Below are 16,832 nucleotides of genomic sequence, written 5' to 3'. Positions count from 1 at the left end.
TATATAAAGATTCTACCAATATTAAATTACCAATATCAGCAGGGCTTAAGTATGATTGGAACTTTTGTAACCAGAGGATCGTTGATACGGATCGCGTTTAAATTTACCGCCTTCTTGCGGTTGCGATGGGCTTTCATTTATGGATTTACCGGGTGGGGAGAGCGCTCAAAGTAGACAAAAGTGGTAATATAAAGATGTATTGTATTGAGGTGAAGAGAACATCGCAAAATGCGTGAAAATAATTCCACAAAGATAATAAATAGTAAGTAGAAATGAAATAATTATAAAGCGAGGAAGATGAAAAAAGATTAGACCTTAAACACCCCCATACCATACCTTCACCCTGGACATTTATTTTTGCGACAAAACATAAAAAGGTATATATCAAAACAAATTAAACAAGAAGAATCGAGAGAGCGAAGCAAATGAATAAAACGGAACGAAAATACTCCACACCCATTTCATTTTCATATTCATACATAAAAGCGCAGAGATCCCAACCAACAATGAGAAAATCCCCATCCCGGCAAAAAAGAAATTCTATGAAATGAAATCATGAAATCTCTCCGGTCTCATTTTCATTGTCCCGCGGCTGCTCACGCTCCGCCTCCGACGCATGGAAAGCCTCCCCAAATGCGGAATTATCAAGGTCCCCCATCCCTAGCTCATCGTTTTGCTCACTGTACGCCGCCAGCGCATCGCCGGCAGAATCCATATTGCCGAATCCAGTCGCATCGTCAAAATTACTTGTTTCTAGCGCGCTGGCTTCGCCTAGGTCGGTATTTGCCGCCGGGGTTAATCCTTGGATTCCACTGATTGGTGTGTCGGCTCCACTTACTGCTGCTGGTGTTGTAGTTGTAGTTGCTGGCGGTTGTGCTAGTATCGGTGCTGCTGTTGCTGCTGCTCCTGCGCTCGTTGATTCTGTAGTGGTAGACGGTTCTTCTATAGCGGCAGCGACATTAACACTAGTATCCTGCGGCGCCGCATTCTCTTCCTTGTTGACCATTGATTCGCCCGTTACTTGGCCTCCTGCGGTGGTGGTAGTGGGATGAGCTTTTGCAACCTCAATCCCACCCATCTCGACATCAACACTAGCACCTGGTTTGGAAGGCTCGGATGGAAATGATGGCCCTGATGCAGACACAGTTTGAGTAGCTGGTGGAAGAGTGGAAGCTTTTTCATCCTTAGTCTGCCGAGCGGTTGGAGCAGTTACAGGGGCGGGCACCGGACCTGCTGAGGTACCGCCTGATGGTTGCTGCTGCGCGGAATCAGCTGCTTGCCCAGGTAAGCTGATGCCGGCGTCGCCCATGTCAACGTCTCTCACAGCGGCGCTACTAGGGATTTGGGGTGGTGCGACTCTTTTCTGAAGACCCCCTTCCTCAATACAGGAAACTTCCGTAACGGGCACGATCGATTTCCCCAAGGTTTTCTCGAGGTTACTGATGATATCATCAACCCTCGTCTTCGGGCGATTATCGGAATACTCAATCTGAGGGGACTCTTCTCTCGCGGAGATATCCAAGTGGCCCTCAACTCTCCAAAACTCGTTACCCACGTCTTCGGGGTCAATGTAAGCATCACGGAGCGCTAGTTCGGCTTCTTTCAAGAGTGTGATTCGTTTCATCTTTTCCAGTCTCTTCGCGTGCTTTTGCTTCATTTTTTCAATCTCTCCAGTGATTTCAGAAATCCTGCGATTAGCAGCGTGGGTAAAGTCCTCTGCTTTGCCAGGCTCCATCTTCCCAGTCGAGCGAGGAGCGGAGAGTTCTTTTTGCGTAAGAGACGGCCCCGTAGGAGCATCAAAGAACCCAGACGTTAAAGATTCAAGTTCTCCTTTCCGACCCAATCCTAGATCCACTGGCATAATTTGCTTTACGCTGTAAGGGGAGCCAAAAATTTCATCCATCCATTCGTGGTGATGGCGATATCTCATCTTGCTGATATCCCTTGGAGTAATAGTATCCAACAGGTCTCCTGTGGAGACCTCCTCTTCTTCCAGCGAATAATCCCCTGCAGCAGCGCTTGCCATAGCTGCTGCGGCGGTGGCGGTGCGGCTGGATCTTGACTGCTTACTTTGAGGGCCTGGTAAGTTCTGTCCTTGTTGTGGTTGGTAAAATGGGCCAGATTGCTGCCGGCTTAGAAGGGGGTTGGTGTAAGGTGCGCCTTGTTGCGCAAAGTTTTGTTGTCCCACTTGTGAGGGGAGGTTGATGGTAGGCCAGCTGTTTCGGTCGTGAAGCATGAAGTCCTTGCGCACAAGTTGTCCCTGGCTTTGAAGGAAACGTCTTTGGGCAAGGATGTTCTGCATCTGGAGCGTGGCTGGAATCTGATTCGAAGGTATATGATCTCCGGCGGGCGCTTTGGAATAGTGAATTATCCATAACGACGGATCGCATGGCAGAACGTTCGCATTGGGGTTTTTGGTTGGGGTAAGGCGGTACCGCTTTCGGCAATGTGTAGCTATCTGTTCGTTGGGGGGATGGTATCCGCAACGTTGAAGATATAACTCCAAATTCTATATAAATAAAAAGGAGGTATTAGAAAAAAAATGGAGGCATAGGAGAATCAAAGTTGGCATATCCTTACGTAGCCTCTTATTTCCGTGCTGTAGAGCAGCTCAGCATCAGCCCACACATATCCATCGCTGGCGAAAGTCGTTCCCAAATGATTCAAGGGCTGCCAGACGAGCATCACGGTCCCGTCAGGCGGGCCATCAAGGAACATCCAATGCACGGTCTGGAGCTCTCGAACAACCTTAGGAGCAGATATGAGGTATTCGACGGCGGTATCGTGGGACAGGTTGTTCATCACGGGATACCGATAGTTCGAAACGAGGTGCATATGGGGCAACTGGGACCAGTAAATTAGTTTTCACGGTATCTCAGAGGCACCATATTTCCACTGGTCGCAAGATTATCCTACCAGCTGTTGCGGCACCCCTCCCGCTGGATCAGCCATCCTCGCGGCTGCACTTTGCCTGCTCATTCAGGCGGATCTGATAATGAAACCTCACAAAGTAGAGTAAGCGCGAGCCGTCATGTGACAATAGCAAGATAATTTGAGAAGTCCCTTGCGACCGCTCTGGGGATACTGGAAGGGAGTGATCGATGCTGGACGCGACCAACGCGATATTTCATTTGCGATCTGGATCTTAAGCAATTGATCCCTGCCAAGAGCACACTAGTCTAAGCTGGCTAGTTTACGATTCACGTGAAATTGTCTTGGCATTTATGCTTTTCAGCTCCAAAAAGTTGTACGATACAATATATATGTATATATATACTATGCGTGTATCTGTGATATTAGAACTCTGTTCAATAATAATGTGTAGATATGGGATGTGCAGCATCTTGTGATAATGTCAGTTTCTATGCCCAATGACTATTTCAAGTAAAGAAGTTGTAAACATTATTTACCTGGTATAAATGATTCAACATAGGCTCAATTAGTGCGATTTCTCTACCGACAATTCACAGTAATATTCCAATGAGAAATCAAATCTTTGAGTGGGATCCGTCTTGGAGTACGCAGCGTAAAGAGTAAAAAGTGCTCCCTATGGTTGATTGACCGGAAGCTAGTATGAGTGGCTGGAGCTGATCGCTGTAAGAGAAGTTCACCATGCACGGGATGTGGAAATACGAACGAATGAGACTCGAGCATGACAGTCGCCTATTTTTCAGTCACTGTTGACTTTTCCTTACAGATGTCGAAAGGATGTCTGGGAATTGGAAGTCAGCTTGCAAACCGGCAGCTCCTGGAAAGCGAGAGGGAGCTGTGCTGCAAACCTGCTATTAATATGGTGGTGGGGCAGTGACGCTGACGACTTTGAACATTCCCTTGAAAGTTGCAAACTCAGCTTTTATCAATAGCTCATTCTGCTCTGCATACACGGTATCTAAATTCAACTTGCCAGATAAACTAAGAGGAGATATCAAGGACAAGGCCCTGTCCTACGCTGGGATTGATTAACACCAGATATGCAGATCCTATCGAAGGGAGTGAACAGATACTACCATGGCGTTGTGGACATGGGAAGGTATGTTTGCCACTCCATTCTATTCCCCCCCTGGCGCCAAGATTGGACCGAGATATTGTATATCTAAACCATATACTATATACTATATAAGTTACTGTAGTTGCATCATCCAGTAGCTAATTCGCAAATTCAGCAATGGCATCCGCTTCTCAATCTCGGATCTTACCCCGCCAACCGCCAGGATAATGCCGACACTCTTCCAAGATCGTGCGGGTATTTCACTATACGATGCACAACACGAGAAAGGAAGCGGCCAAAGACATCCAATTTCCAAAAAGGTACAAAAGGAGGTTGTATCCTCTCTTTTGCGATTCAAGCAAACATGCATTGACTTTGGAGTCCCGCCATCGAACATTTATGTTATAGCTACCGAGGCCACTCGGACTGCGCCGAATTCTGAGGAGTTTAGAGATCGAGTGACAAGAGCTACGGGCTGGGAGATTCAAATGCTTTCACGAGAAGAAGAAGGTAGGGTTGGATCTCTAGGTATAGCAAGTAGCCTTGGGGTGGTGGAGGGTCTTATAATGGATCTGGGAGGGGGCAGTGTTCAGATCACTTGGATATCGCCGAGAGCGGAAGCGAAGCGGGGCTTCAGTTTCCCATATGGTGCGGCAGCATTGACGAAGAAGTTAGAAGAGGCCAAGCAAATTGGAGATGATGCATTGGAAAAACTGTCGGGGGAAATAACAACCAATTTCAGACAGGCGTACAAGGACCTCGACATTCCAAAAGAAATAGTCGATGACGCAAGGAAAAACGGTGGCTTTGACCTCTATCTTAGCGGAGGCGGGTTCAGGGGCTGGGGCTACCTACTCATGAACCAGTCAGATATTGACCCTTACCCAATCCAAATCATCAATGGCTTTAAGGTGCCCTTCCCGTCCTTCAGAAATACAAAGCCATTAGAGAAGCTGGCGGCTGCGTCAGAGGTAGTCGACATATCCCATGTCTCCGACAGACGAAGAGCCCAAGCCCCCGCAGTCGCATTCCTCATCCATGCACTCTCCCACGCCCTCCCAAAAATCAAAGACGTCCGTTTCTGCCAAGGAGGCGTGCGCGAGGGCTTCCTATTTGACAAACTACCCATGGAAATCCGTCTCCAGGACCCCCTCGTCACAGCAACGTTGCCATACAGAAAAGAATCCGCTTCTCAAATCGGCGAACTTATCTTCCGCGCTCTGCCGCAGCTCTCGACGAACTTGACACATAAGGAATTCACCCCTCCCCCCCTCTTCAACTTCGACTTCATTTCCGCCGTCGCAAATATCATGCATACCCACGGGTCCGCGACCAAAGAAACTCGCGCCTCCGCGGCCCTCAACTCCACCGCAACCGGCCTCCTCTGTTATACGCATGGCCTCTCGCACGAGCGTCGCGCCGCCCTCGCTCTTGTCTTATACGACAGCTGCGCCGGCGACCTTCCCTCTCCGCACGAAACATTCCTCTACCGACTCCGCCGCATCCTCTCGGTTGAAGAGGCATGGTGGTGCCGGTATATCGGGCGCGTGACGGCGTTTGTCAGCAGTATCTATCCCGCCGGCCTAGTTCCGCACCAGGGTCCACGGGCTGATTTCCAAGTGCGCTGCGTGGACACTGGGCTTGGGAAGAAGAAAAAGCTTGCTGGGATTGAGTTGACGATTAAGATTCCCCGCAGGGATCGTGGGGACGGGGAGGATAATGGTGATATTGAGGGTGCGTTTACGGATGAGAAATTCTTGGCGGTTGGAGTTAAGCGTATTGAGAAGATTGGGAAGAGGAAGCATTGGCTTCCGAAGGAAAAGGGGCACGGGCGCTTTGGGATCAAGGTTGGGGTTAAGGTTGTGGAGGGGTTGTGACACGATTATTTTGGTTATAATGCATGGTAGGGTAGGTACGTTGTATTTATTTATTCTTTTCTTTTTACGGGTAAGGATCATTTTTCGACCTATTCTATATGTTTTATAGTTTGATTTACCAAGGCTCTGAAAGCAAGTTGGTTTCGGTTAGGATTGCGCTCCGAGGAGGGCGATTCTTTGTAAAAAGGAACCTGAGGGGTGAACAAACTTGTGGTTATATTTGTGAACGCTTATCAATAATATGGCCAGCAAGTAGTTAACTATTGTAATATGCCGATGATAACAAAACCCGGATGTCAAACTATTCCCCTAACGTATGATAATGAAAAATGTCATACCCCAAATCTGGAAAACAGCGTGTCGCATGTCAGCAGGTGCGAGATCTCCAGCACTGGAGGCAAATAAACTACTTCCATAGAGTAATGGCGTAAATTCACATGGGTTGATTTGGTTGCGCAGGACGGGTGGGAGGGGAATCTTTCCCAGCGCATAAAATGACCGCACGGAGATTGGGGGGAAATTCAACAAGTCGAGTAAAACCGAGTGTATTTAACCAAGTAAAACGTAAGAACTTGCAAACTGCGAACGAGGCGTCTCAAGTTCAAGCCAAAGGCCAAAAAGTGAAAAAGAGAACAAACCAAATAAACAAACAAAGAAATGAAACAATGAAACAAGAAACGAGCAGGCGGATACTTATTTTACCCAGCGCAGGTAAAAAAGTACCAGGACGCAAGCCTAAATTCCCCGAAAAGAAAACAAAATATCAAAGTGCATGAAAAAAAACAAAGATTTATGGCTCTTCATATGCCAACAAAAGTCAACAGAATTATTCACTGGTAGATAGACCATTCATTGGGCAGGCTTCTTCTGCTCCGGCCCAGCATTTTTGACACTGTCAATACCGGGATTGACTTCCACTTCAATGGCCACTTGGGCATTAGAGTCGATTTCAATTTCAACGTGGGGTTTACGGCCACTGATCTCTTCTTCGCCTCCGGAAGAGTGATAATTGGCGTCCTTATTACCATCATAGCCCCTCTGATCGACAGGGTTATTGTTGTAGTATCCGTCGTCAGGGTTATCATCGTCGTCATAGACCGTGGACGCTCTGGTTTCATAACCAGCGTCTTCAGTTGCTTTCATTCGGGAGCCCGATCCACTGGGCGTAGCGTCCTCTACTCCAGGGGATTCAGCCGCAGCACCGCCGCGCTCAGCGTTTTTACCTTTGGTTGGACCATCATCTAGATCCAACAATCCAACTTGGAAAACCAAGCGATCCTCCTCATCATCTTGGTCATACTGGCCATTGGCTTCTAGGGCCTCGTCGTACGTTGGGGGGTTGCTACTAGCTGTACCAGCCGGGCCAGCAGAAGGACCACCACGCTCGTCTCCGCCGTCCTCCCCATCCCCGCTTTCCAACTTATGCCACTTGTCCATGCATGTAGGGCAGATGCCCTTTACTTCATTGATAAGGACAGAAGGCTTGTCAGCTTGGATGTCAAGGGAATCTTGCTCGATATCCGTTCGAATCTCCTCGCCCTCATGGCCACATTCCCATTTATCCTTAGACATGTAGAACACTTTTCCGTCGACGATGGTTTCTTTGTGCAGAGCTGGGTTGGTGTCAGGGTCTAGACAGTCGGGGCACAGGCCTCGACATTCGTTAATAAGAGTGGTAGACTCCCTTCCATCGTCGTCGTCGTCGTCAGTTTCCTTCTCGATGTCTGTTGGCATCTCGGGGCCTTCGTGGCCGCATTCCCATTTATTTTTGGACGTGTAGAATATATTTGTCTTGTTAGCCACGATAGGGGCCATGAGCTCAGGGTTCTGGGCAAGAATCGTTTCATAGTCTTCCCACTCTTGATTTGGTGTAGCCGATCGCAGAGAGGGATCTGCAGCAAGGGCAGCGTTGTATTCTGCTAGGACATCGTCTGCCACGCCTTGGATGCTGGTTGCTTCTCTGGGTAGGGAGTTGTCAGTTAAAGATCTAGTAACAGCTTCATTTGTTCCTGGCGTGGAGGCAACTTGGCCTGCAGAGGGAACCGGGATAGCCGGAGCGGTAGTAGGTTGTTTCTCAGCCATCGTAAAGCCTTATTATAGATGTGGTATCAAGATGCTCCAATAGATGATGATATAGTATAATTCGGCGAGTAACTACTAAACAAGGCAACCTTGGTAAACTGTAGCAAAGGAATAAGGGTATCCAAGAAAAGCTTGAAACTATTCAAAAAATGAACCTGTGGTTGTGAAGAAGTTGCGAAAGGAAGAGAACGGCGGAAAAAGACACACACGCTGCACTGGACACTGATATTTATAGAGCCAGTCCATGTTGGAGACGGGTGATGGAAGGAAGGAAATATCATAGTTGTGAATTCAAATGACACTCTCTAGGGAAATTCACTGGAGGGTAGGTACCAACATGTAGCAGATCTGCTATACATGGCGTGGGTTATCTTCAAGGAATGCTCCGTATAGAATATTGAGGGGGATATTGGCTCTCTTGGGTTCGGGTAGGGGTAAGGCAGCCATCAACGTATATATTTAGAATATATTGCTAAAATAGGAAATCAGGATATCTTCATTCAGCAATGCACGTAGATAATAAATAATCATAACCAGAGCATCATGCCAGATCTGTATACAAACTACGTCGTTCATACTGTCTAGCGTAGTAATAATGGTGTTTTGTCATCAATGTTGTTGTTTTCATATGCCAAGACCTAGGAGAATTTTCGAAGACTTTAACTAGTCGACTGCAATTCAACCAATCACAGGCTCGACGCCATCCTTCACAATGACATCATCGAAGGGTAGGAGGAGTTATTCGTACACCAGCATTATAGCAATCCACGATTATAATATTGATAGATCCTCAATTGAAACTTTTTCTGATGCTGAATGCTTTATGGATACAACAAGTACCATCTGAATGGCAAAGTTCCTCCTATAGGAGAAACTCAAGATGGAGGAGGAGACAGACAATAAGCCCCTCCCCGCCAAATCCAACTCTAGGAGCACAGCCGAAGGAGTTAAGACCTGGAAATCGCAACCCGACAGTGTCCAACCCACACAATCATTGCTAGGTCTCATAAAGTGGATATATTACCCTAGCATTTCTTCTGTGCTCCTCGTTGTTGGCCAGGTTCGATGCCCAAATCCGCGTCCTCCATCTCCTCCCTGAGGATGGTGCAATCTCACAACCCATCTTCCATGATCACCTTCTGCCACGATGGGGCAAAGGAGTAGTCTCACAAGCAGACTGACATGGTCACACTTCATGTTGGAGATGGTGAGGCCGTCAGCAGCTTCCTTGGGGATGTTAAGCTCTAGGCCCGGAAGCTGCGGAATGATTCTCACGAGGGCGCATTGGTGCGAAAGGAGAGTGCTGAGATGATTCAGCGATCCAAGATATTCCCCCAGTGAGCGGTCCCTCGATGCAATTTGCAAAGGATAGGGGCGGGATTTACTCTATGAGTGCTGCATAGATGTACCCTGATTTTATTTTTCGCACCATTGCTCAAGGGCAGAGGGGAGGGAGGATCCTGATTCCCAGCCGACGAAACTTCCCGCAATGAGATCAACTCGATAAGTTCTTACGTTTGAGGTATGATCAGTGTATTTATGGCTTTTGAAATATCGCTTGCATGCATAATAGCAGTCGGTACCTTATATTCGCTCAATGATTTATACCTTATGTAACTTACTATGTTGGAATACAATACCCCGGATAAACCACGCACCGCTCGCTACCGAGTGAAAAATAAGCAATATGTTGCCTCTTGCAGCCCAGAGATTTCACGGAATCTTCCCACAGTATCCGTTGTAGCCACTAAATCAACGGAGGGTAGCAGTAGTAGACCTGGTTATATAAAACTTGATCTTTTCCCTATCTCAGGTATAGAGGCGAATTGAAACTGGAGAGCCTCAGGAGGTTCAAATTCCTTCCAGTCGAGTCGGTCCTTGTGATGCCCGGATTTCACACACCGAACGAACTTCCGGTCCTGGAGCGGAGAGTGATTCAATGCTTGGGAGCTGTACTAATTAATGTCCAAGCCCATAATCCCTAATCCCCCTTCGTATATCGCAACGAGTAGCAGTGGTGATGCCGACTTCGGGACAACCTACCTCTCCCGGCCCGAAAAGGCGCCAAGTAGAGTTCACGGTAAAAGATGCCTTTGAGCTCTTCTTGCCAATACTATTGACTTGAATGAGTGATAACCCCCACTTGGTATTATTTGCGTGTGTTTGTTCTGGCCAGTCACCAGAGTCACAAGTTTGCAGCAATCCTCACCGGGCTGACTCAGCACAACCCCTCCTTTCCGCGGCGCAGGTATATAAACCTCCCACTTCCCCAACAAATCCGGCATTCTCCTCCATCTCTACCCAACACCTCTCATCCCCAGTATTGGTATTATTCGACAACCGAATTCGTAACCTAATCCACCCAATTGATCCGAAACTGAATTGTACTTATAGCATTGACTTGGTCAGATCCCTCTTCCACCCTTCTGAAATTTACCCCGCCATTGGCCGGCCTTGCTAATGTGTGCTAGTTATCAAAACCCCAGCAGACCAAGTTCATCTGGTACATCTCTCACACAAGATAGAAGCCATGAATTTTCCTCAGCTGGGGATAATGTCCAACCATGATCAAGGTATCTCAATGGAGTAACTCATTTGTGCATGAACCGGTGTTCGTTCCCTCACCCCTCCCGCGAATAGCCGCATCCACCTCTTCTTCGACCCCAACCCACTAAAGGGCGAAAAGAGAGATGTTGTTATGCTACGGGAAGGCTCTGAGGCTTCGTTCTGAAATCATACGGTCATAACTTGATCTGGATAATACCAGCGAAAGGATCATGCCTTCTTTCTCCCCTTACCCCCATAACCTCGAACTGTACTCCTAACATGGTGCATATAGTATCTCTTGAAAAATGTCTCCTCCATCTGCAACATACGACGTGGTAGTTCCTCCAGCTGTTCTTGCTACCAAAACCAACAAGCCCACCACCACCAATGGGAGCCTTACGAATACCGGCACCATTTTGGATGAATTTGCTGGAAAATGGGATGACTTTAGCTTCGGCCATATTCGCGAGAGCCAAGTCTCCCGCGCTATGACGCGCCGCTACTTCAAGGATCTGGACACCTATGCTGAGAGTGACATCGTGATTGTCGGTGCTGGATCCTGCGGTCTCAGCACTGCCTATGTCCTGGGCAAGGCACGCCCGGATTTGAAAATTGCCGTCATTGAGGCTTCCGTCTCCCCTGGTACGTTTACCGTTGTTGTAACCAAGAACCAAAATTAGATTATTATCGTAGCACATTGTTTTCTTGCTAACACAACTGCCAGGCGGTGGTGCGTGGCTCGGTGGCCAACTGTTCTCCGCCATGGTCCTCCGCAAGCCGGCTGACCGTTTCCTCGATGACCTAGGGGTTCCGTACGAACAGGAACCCTCCAACCCCAACATGGTCGTGATTAAGCATGCTGCTCTTTTCACTTCCACCTTACTCTCTAAGGTCCTCTCCTTCCCAAACATCAAGCTCTTCAACGCCACTTGTGTTGAGGACTTGGTCACTCGCCCGTCCCCAATTCCGGGCGACACACAGGGTGTTCGCATTGCTGGTGTCGTGACCAACTGGACACTCGTGACTCTTCACCACGATGACCACTCCTGCATGGACCCCAACACCATCAACGCACCTCTGGTCATTAGTACTACCGGCCACGATGGCCCTTTCGGTGCGTTCTGCGCCAAGCGCCTCGTGTCCATGTCTGCAATTGAGAAATTGGGTGGCATGCGCGGGCTGGACATGAACTCGGCCGAGGAGGCGATTGTGAAGAATACTCGGGAGGTGACCAAGGGGTTGATTATTGGAGGTATGGAGTTGAGTGAGGTTGACGGGTGGCACCGTATGGGCCCGATCTTTTCGGCCATGATGCTCAGTGGAGTGCGTGCAGCGGAGGTTGCGCTGGAAGTTTTCGAGGAGCGAAAGAGAGAGTGTGCTGATCCGAATGGGTATTGATTTCTGACCTTCAAAGCCTGAAAAGGGCTGGAGGCGAAGGGAAAGTGGAAACGGAAGGAGTCTTCCAAAATAATGCGAACACGTCATGGGAGGATAAAAATGTATTAAATGCTTGTCTGCTTGTTCATGGGCCGGCACAAGAGTCCCTTTACTGTCGTTAAAGCAGATATTTCGTCCCTCCCCTTAGGGAGGTGATATTAATGTATGTACATGAGTGCTTTGGACATTGATAGTCAAAACTTGCAATAGTATCGAAATTGCCCACATAACAAAATAAATGTAGAATAGATAAACGCAAGAGGTGCCCACCTTTCGTATTCCCACCAATTGTTAATTGTATATAGGGAGGGGCTTAGGAAATAAACATGACCAAAACTAGAAACAAAACGTGACTCACATAATCACCCACCCACAGTCCAGTTGGATACTAGAAATGCATCCGTCCCCGATACACCAGGCAATTAGGAAATCTGATATATAAAACACATAATCATATAATCATATACGAAAAGTAATGGCAACATTCCTCATGAAACTCAAACGGAAATATTAGATCAATATCATCCATCAAAAATATTAAAAAGAAGTTTTTGAGAAAGGGTAAATACGACGAAGAAAGAAAACAAGGAGTAGAGAACCTCCGCCGCTCCGTTTCCAAAGCTCTCAGGGACACCAACCTCTCTGTACCGGTTTCGGCGATCTATGCTCCTCTTCAATATCCAACCCCAACCCCAACACAGTCCTCCTCGCATTCCGAATCTCCCACTCAAACTCCTTAAGCGCCCGTAACTCACTGCTCACAAACAAGCCGCCAATCAACCCATCAATGGTCCCCGCGACGAGGCTCAGGGAACTAACCAGGCAGAGAATGAACGAGACAAACGCGTGCGGAGACCACCATACACCAACCAAGCAGGCGATGGTGATGACCAGGGAGACAATAAAGTGGCCAAGGCGCGCACGGCGCTGGAATCGCTCTCGGCCGGTGTAGGCGGATATCATATGGAGGATCTGGTCGTACATACCTGCCATGCGCGTTACCTGCTGTTGTTGGTGGGCTACGGCCGCACTCGCGGTCGACTTCGGATTGGCGTTTGGGTCCCTGGCGTTTTCTGCGGTGATGCGTGTGGTTATGCACGCGGAGGACCTGGATCGGATGGACTCGATGTGTTTTTGGATGGGGAGGAACGAAGACAGGTCTTCCTCGCTATCGTCGTCTTTGGCTACATCTAGCGTGATTGTGGCTTCTACGCCGAAATGGTCGCTTAGTGAGCAGTGGAGGGTTGGGTGTCTTTCCATCATGGATACACGGGCGGAGACAATGGTCCATTTCCTAGGCGAGGAGAAGTTGCTGTACGCGCCGTCTCCGATGAATATGTAGTCGAGACGTTTCCCGAGGGGGTCAGGAAGTTGGCCGTCGACTTCTATATGACCTTCGCGCTTGAGCCTCTTTTGCTGTGATTTGTTCCAGCGCCACGTATTGAAAATACCATCGCACGTAGCTCCGTTTTCGATGATATTGAAATCAGCAGATGGGACCGGCTTCTTCCTGGCCATTTCGACGGCGTCTACCGCTGCGCCAATAGATGAGTCCGGGTGTAGATGGATCCATACATCCTTGACTGGTGCATGCGAAGTAATGAGTCGGTGAGCAAAGGATTGTGGAAGCATGTTAAAATCCCCTAGCCCGATGACCAGATGCCCCCTTTCGGCAGCGGCCCTCATTAATTTGCCAATTTCCCACGCCTGCGCTGTTCTATGGCAGAGATAGGAATCTCGCGGTTCCTTTTCATAGGGCGCATGAAGATGTGTACAGAAGACTTCCGCAGTATCAGTAGGCGAAGGTCCAATACGGATCCTAGCGCATGCGACCCCCTTGCCAACAAACCAATCACCCCGGAAGAATGCAGTAGGGCGACCGTTCAACGGATATTCGTACATGGTACTTTCTTCAATGGGCCATTTTGAGAGAATAGCCAGACCACCGCCAAATATGCCGCTGAAATAAAACTTGCCGTATGGGAGGATCTCCCGCGTCTCTCTGCGGATGTTGCTGTAGTCCTCCTGTGTCCAGCATTCTTGTAGACCAACGATGTGTGGCGGATCATCGGAGCGGGCTATGCGTTTCCCAATCTCAAGAAGACGTTCGCGACGGTATGTGGAAAGAAATTTAAGACCCCAGCAGTTCAGGGTGAGGATGTTTATCTTCTCTGGGAGCTCGTCGCTGTTCTCGGGGAGCATCGTGGAAATTGGAAAATGCCGGTTTAAATTCTGGAACAGGCAAATCTGGAGACGGCATAAACAAACATGGGAAGTTCCAATAAAGCACAAATTCAAGATAAGATCGAATAGTTCCCTACTGTGCAGTCATATAATTGCCAGCGATTGTAAAACTGCAAAGCCATCGAGGTACTCCGTTCGGACGAATGCGCCCGACCACCGCCTTCTGTTCTGGGCGCCTTGATTGGCGGCAGAATCGCGTACATTCATCTCAATAACATAACGGCATCCGGCGAGATTCAACGCAGATTCACCAGGAGCCCAGGACACTCGCCGCACCCGTCTTTCATTTGCAGAGTGTTGCTGTGTTTCACGTCGGTAATATATTTTTTTCTTATTCAGTATGGCTGAAGAAAGTCATCCCTCGAAAAAGCGGCGTTTGGAGAACGGCTACACCTCAACACCGGAAACCTCTTCGGACGAGCTCGCAGCCAACTCCGAGGTTGAGCGGATGAGACAAAGCTGGGATGGAGAAATTCCTAATTCTTACAGATCGTCTGCAGGATACAAAAGAAATAATTCCGTCAGCCGCAGCCGCAGCGCGTCAGGGAGCCCAGATGAACTCGCAGAAAATGCCAGCTCTTATTGGCGGCGACGGAGGTCAGGAATAAATAGCATGGCATCCTCGCGAGGAAGTAGTCCGCAAGAGAGTGACCGTGGGGATGAATCTGAGGATGCCACACTTGAGGGGGAAGATAGAGAACGCTCGGTCAAACTCCCTTCATCGCCAACGCCCACACCGCTACCTCCATCTCCTCCACCCAAGCCCGAGCGATTATACTACAGAGAAAAGTATGTTTTGAAAGGTCACCAGTTAGGAGTGTCATCCGTCAAATTCTCTCCTGATGGATCTATGATCGCTAGTTGCTGTAAGGATAAAACTTGGATGAAATCTTTTTTATCACTTTTGTGGTTCTAATGCATTGGGAACAGCTGCGGATGCTACGATAAAAATATGGGATACAGCCAGTGGACGACTTATCCATACCTTCGAAGGACATTTGGCTGGCATTTCCACAATATCATGGAGCCCGGACGGAGCTCTAATAGCATCAGGTTCTGATGATAAGTCTATTAGATTGTGGCATGTCCCAACTGTGAGTTTTCGCCCCAATTGCACTTCCTTGCCAGGTGTATTTCATGTGCTAATTGACCTAATTTTCGCAGGGAAAACCACATCCCAACCCGTTTCTCGGCCACCACAACTACATATACTGCATCGCCTTCTCTCCGAAAGGAAACATGCTTGTCAGCGGTTCGTATGACGAAGCTGTGTATCTATGGGATGTCCGATCCGCACGGGTAATGCGGTCACTCCCAGCCCACTCCGATCCCGTTGCTGGTGTCGACGTCGTGCGCGACGGGACTCTCATTGTCTCATGTGCCAGTGACGGCCTCATCCGCATATGGGACACTGCCACAGGGCAATGTCTCCGCACGCTTGTTCACGAAGACAACCCGCCCGTTTCAGCTGTCAAATTCTCACCAAATGGCAAGTACGTACTCGCATGGACGCATGACGACTGCGTTAGATTGTGGGATTACGTTGAGGGACGATGCATCAAGACATACCAAGGGCATAAAAACAAGAAATATAGTCTTTCAGGTGCTTTTGGGGTATATGGTGCGCCTGGCGGAGAGGTTGTGGCGTTTGCAGCCAGCGGCAGTGAGGATGGGGCGGTGCTGTGTTGGGACGTGGTAAATAAAAAAGTGTTGCAGAAGCTGGAGGGGCATTCTGATGTTGTCTTGGGCGTTGACACCCATCATTCTGGGAAGAGGCGGCTAATTGCAAGCTGTGGTTTGGACAGGACTATACGAGTCTGGGAGGAGGAGGAGCCGCTTTTAGGGTCGAAAGATCAGAACAAGGCAGTGGGCGAGCTTCCAGAATGTGAGCCACCGGAAGATGAAGCACGTGTGAAAGGCGAAGCCGGCCTTGACATGGATGTTGATGGTGATACTGCTATGAGATAATGAATTTTTTGCTTTGGAGCGTCTTTTTCTCTTTTTTCAGAAATTTATGTTTTATGAAACCCTACCTGGCAAGATATGAGGCTGGCCGCATGTCGTGTAGCAATGAACTTCCGCTGCTTTACAAGATGCATATTCAAACATTCAAACACCATCGCCCAGGGATATTCTCTAAACGTCAACGTCGGGAATAATTAGTTACTGCCACAAAGGCTAGAAGCGCCGAGTATATAAGCCCTACATAATGAGCTGAGCTAAGAGAATGAAAAAAATAAAATAAAAATAAAAAAAGCGCATCTCCTCATTTTCATTCCGGCCAGTTTAGGCCCAAACAGTCAAAAATGCATCCCTGTCCACCCCAGTTGCGAGTTTCTAAGAACAAATCAGCGAGACAGGTGATATAGCTTATTTTGGGTGTGTTGATCATGCAACATCTGGGCTGCAGGTATGTATTTAGGTCTCCAGAGTTGGAGATTCCATCGCCACCCCTTTATAATAGATATAATAATGAGGGAAAACAATCATAAATTTTGTAAATTACTCCTAAACCTTAAATAACAGAGCCTGTTTCCATAGATGTGTATATACGCAGCGTATACAGTGTGTTTAGCTTTTCACATAACTGGGTTTAATTTAACTTACTGTCAATTCATCTTAAAAACCACAAGTTAAAATTTATCGTATTTTGGGGG

At 48.1% G+C, this 16,832-nt stretch overlaps 6 protein-coding genes across 9 annotated transcripts; 3 read left to right on the top strand and 3 right to left on the bottom strand.

The window, feature by feature from the left end:
- Positions 1-181: 181 nt before the first annotated feature.
- Positions 182-4,374, bottom strand: BDBG_03346. Of its 2 annotated transcripts, XM_031721208.1 has the most exons (5): positions 3,411-4,374; positions 2,917-3,343; positions 2,581-2,844; positions 839-2,509; positions 182-771 (listed from the first exon to the last, which is right to left on the bottom strand). In XM_031721208.1, the coding sequence occupies exons 2-5, from the start codon at positions 2,977-2,979 to the stop codon at positions 754-756; spliced, it is 2,016 nt and encodes a 671-aa protein (XP_031577678.1). In that variant the 5' UTR covers positions 2,980-3,343; positions 3,411-4,374; the 3' UTR covers positions 182-753. The 2 variants fall into 2 exon arrangements, with proteins under 2 accessions (XP_031577678.1, XP_002626182.2); XM_002626136.2 differs by having other exon boundaries at positions 182-2,509.
- BDBG_03345 (retrograde regulation protein 2) lies at positions 3,297-6,496 on the top strand. Its single transcript, XM_002626135.2, has 2 exons — positions 3,297-4,030; positions 4,164-6,496. The coding sequence occupies exons 1-2, from the start codon at positions 3,972-3,974 to the stop codon at positions 5,863-5,865; spliced, it is 1,761 nt and encodes a 586-aa protein (XP_002626181.1). The 5' UTR covers positions 3,297-3,971; the 3' UTR covers positions 5,866-6,496.
- On the bottom strand, positions 5,914-10,062 carry BDBG_03344 (uncharacterized protein). Its single transcript, XM_031721207.1, has one exon. It carries the CDS (start codon positions 7,945-7,947, stop codon positions 6,715-6,717), a length of 1,233 nt encoding a protein of 410 aa, XP_031577677.1. The 5' UTR covers positions 7,948-10,062; the 3' UTR covers positions 5,914-6,714.
- On the top strand, positions 8,696-13,767 carry BDBG_03342 (thiazole biosynthetic enzyme, mitochondrial; the record flags this gene model as incomplete). Of its 3 annotated transcripts, XM_031721206.1 has the most annotated exons (4): positions 10,318-10,351; positions 10,437-10,450; positions 10,787-11,136; positions 11,219-11,892. In XM_031721206.1, the coding sequence occupies exons 3-4, from the start codon at positions 10,800-10,802 to the stop codon at positions 11,890-11,892; spliced, it is 1,011 nt and encodes a 336-aa protein (XP_031577676.1). In that variant the 5' UTR covers positions 10,318-10,351; positions 10,437-10,450; positions 10,787-10,799. The 3 variants fall into 3 exon arrangements, with proteins under 3 accessions (XP_031577675.1, XP_031577674.1, XP_031577676.1); XM_031721205.1 differs by having other exon boundaries at positions 8,696-10,520; positions 11,219-12,342; XM_031721204.1 differs by having other exon boundaries at positions 9,693-10,351; positions 10,437-11,136; positions 11,219-13,767.
- Positions 11,760-14,327, bottom strand: BDBG_03341 (sphingomyelinase). Its single transcript, XM_002626131.2, has one exon. The coding sequence runs from the start codon at positions 14,131-14,133 to the stop codon at positions 12,556-12,558; it is 1,578 nt and encodes a 525-aa protein (XP_002626177.1). The 5' UTR covers positions 14,134-14,327; the 3' UTR covers positions 11,760-12,555.
- BDBG_03340 (WD repeat-containing protein) lies at positions 14,196-16,659 on the top strand. Its single transcript, XM_002626130.2, has 3 exons — positions 14,196-15,041; positions 15,106-15,269; positions 15,340-16,659. Exons 1-3 carry the CDS (start codon positions 14,516-14,518, stop codon positions 16,141-16,143), a joined length of 1,494 nt encoding a protein of 497 aa, XP_002626176.1. The 5' UTR covers positions 14,196-14,515; the 3' UTR covers positions 16,144-16,659.
- Positions 16,660-16,832: the final 173 nt, after the last annotated feature.

The sequence above is a fragment of the Blastomyces gilchristii genome (assembly GCF_000003855.2).
Source record: "Blastomyces gilchristii SLH14081 genomic scaffold supercont1.5, whole genome shotgun sequence".
Classification (NCBI taxonomy): domain Eukaryota; kingdom Fungi; phylum Ascomycota; class Eurotiomycetes; order Onygenales; family Ajellomycetaceae; genus Blastomyces; species Blastomyces gilchristii.
The sequence above is the reverse complement of the archived record's forward strand: the minus strand, read 5'-3'. Positions and strand labels throughout refer to the sequence as shown.

Bases quoted from the DNA above. Each gene is read 5' to 3' on its own strand.
- BDBG_03346 (XM_002626136.2), bottom strand. From the start codon at position 2,979: ATGAGCAGGCAAAGTGCAGCCGCGAGGATGGCTGATCCAGCGGGAGGG. The intron at 2,845-2,916 runs GTAGGATAATCT...TACTGGTCCCAG, and splicing joins GAGGGGTGCCGCAACAGCTG to TTGCCCCATATGCACCTCGT. The intron at 2,510-2,580 runs GTAAGGATATGC...TTATTTATATAG, and splicing joins GCACGGAAATAAGAGGCTAC to AATTTGGAGTTATATCTTCA.
- BDBG_03345 (XM_002626135.2), top strand. From the start codon at position 3,972: ATGCAGATCCTATCGAAGGGAGTGAACAGATACTACCATGGCGTTGTG. The intron at 4,031-4,163 runs GTATGTTTGCCA...TCGCAAATTCAG, and splicing joins GGCGTTGTGGACATGGGAAG to CAATGGCATCCGCTTCTCAA.
- BDBG_03344 (XM_031721207.1), bottom strand. From the start codon at position 7,947: ATGGCTGAGAAACAACCTACTACCGCTCCGGCTATCCCGGTTCCCTCT.
- BDBG_03341 (XM_002626131.2), bottom strand. From the start codon at position 14,133: ATGCTCCCCGAGAACAGCGACGAGCTCCCAGAGAAGATAAACATCCTC.
- BDBG_03340 (XM_002626130.2), top strand. From the start codon at position 14,516: ATGGCTGAAGAAAGTCATCCCTCGAAAAAGCGGCGTTTGGAGAACGGC. The intron at 15,042-15,105 runs GTAAGGATAAAA...CATTGGGAACAG, and splicing joins ATCTATGATCGCTAGTTGCT to CTGCGGATGCTACGATAAAA. The intron at 15,270-15,339 runs GTGAGTTTTCGC...TAATTTTCGCAG, and splicing joins GATTGTGGCATGTCCCAACT to GGAAAACCACATCCCAACCC.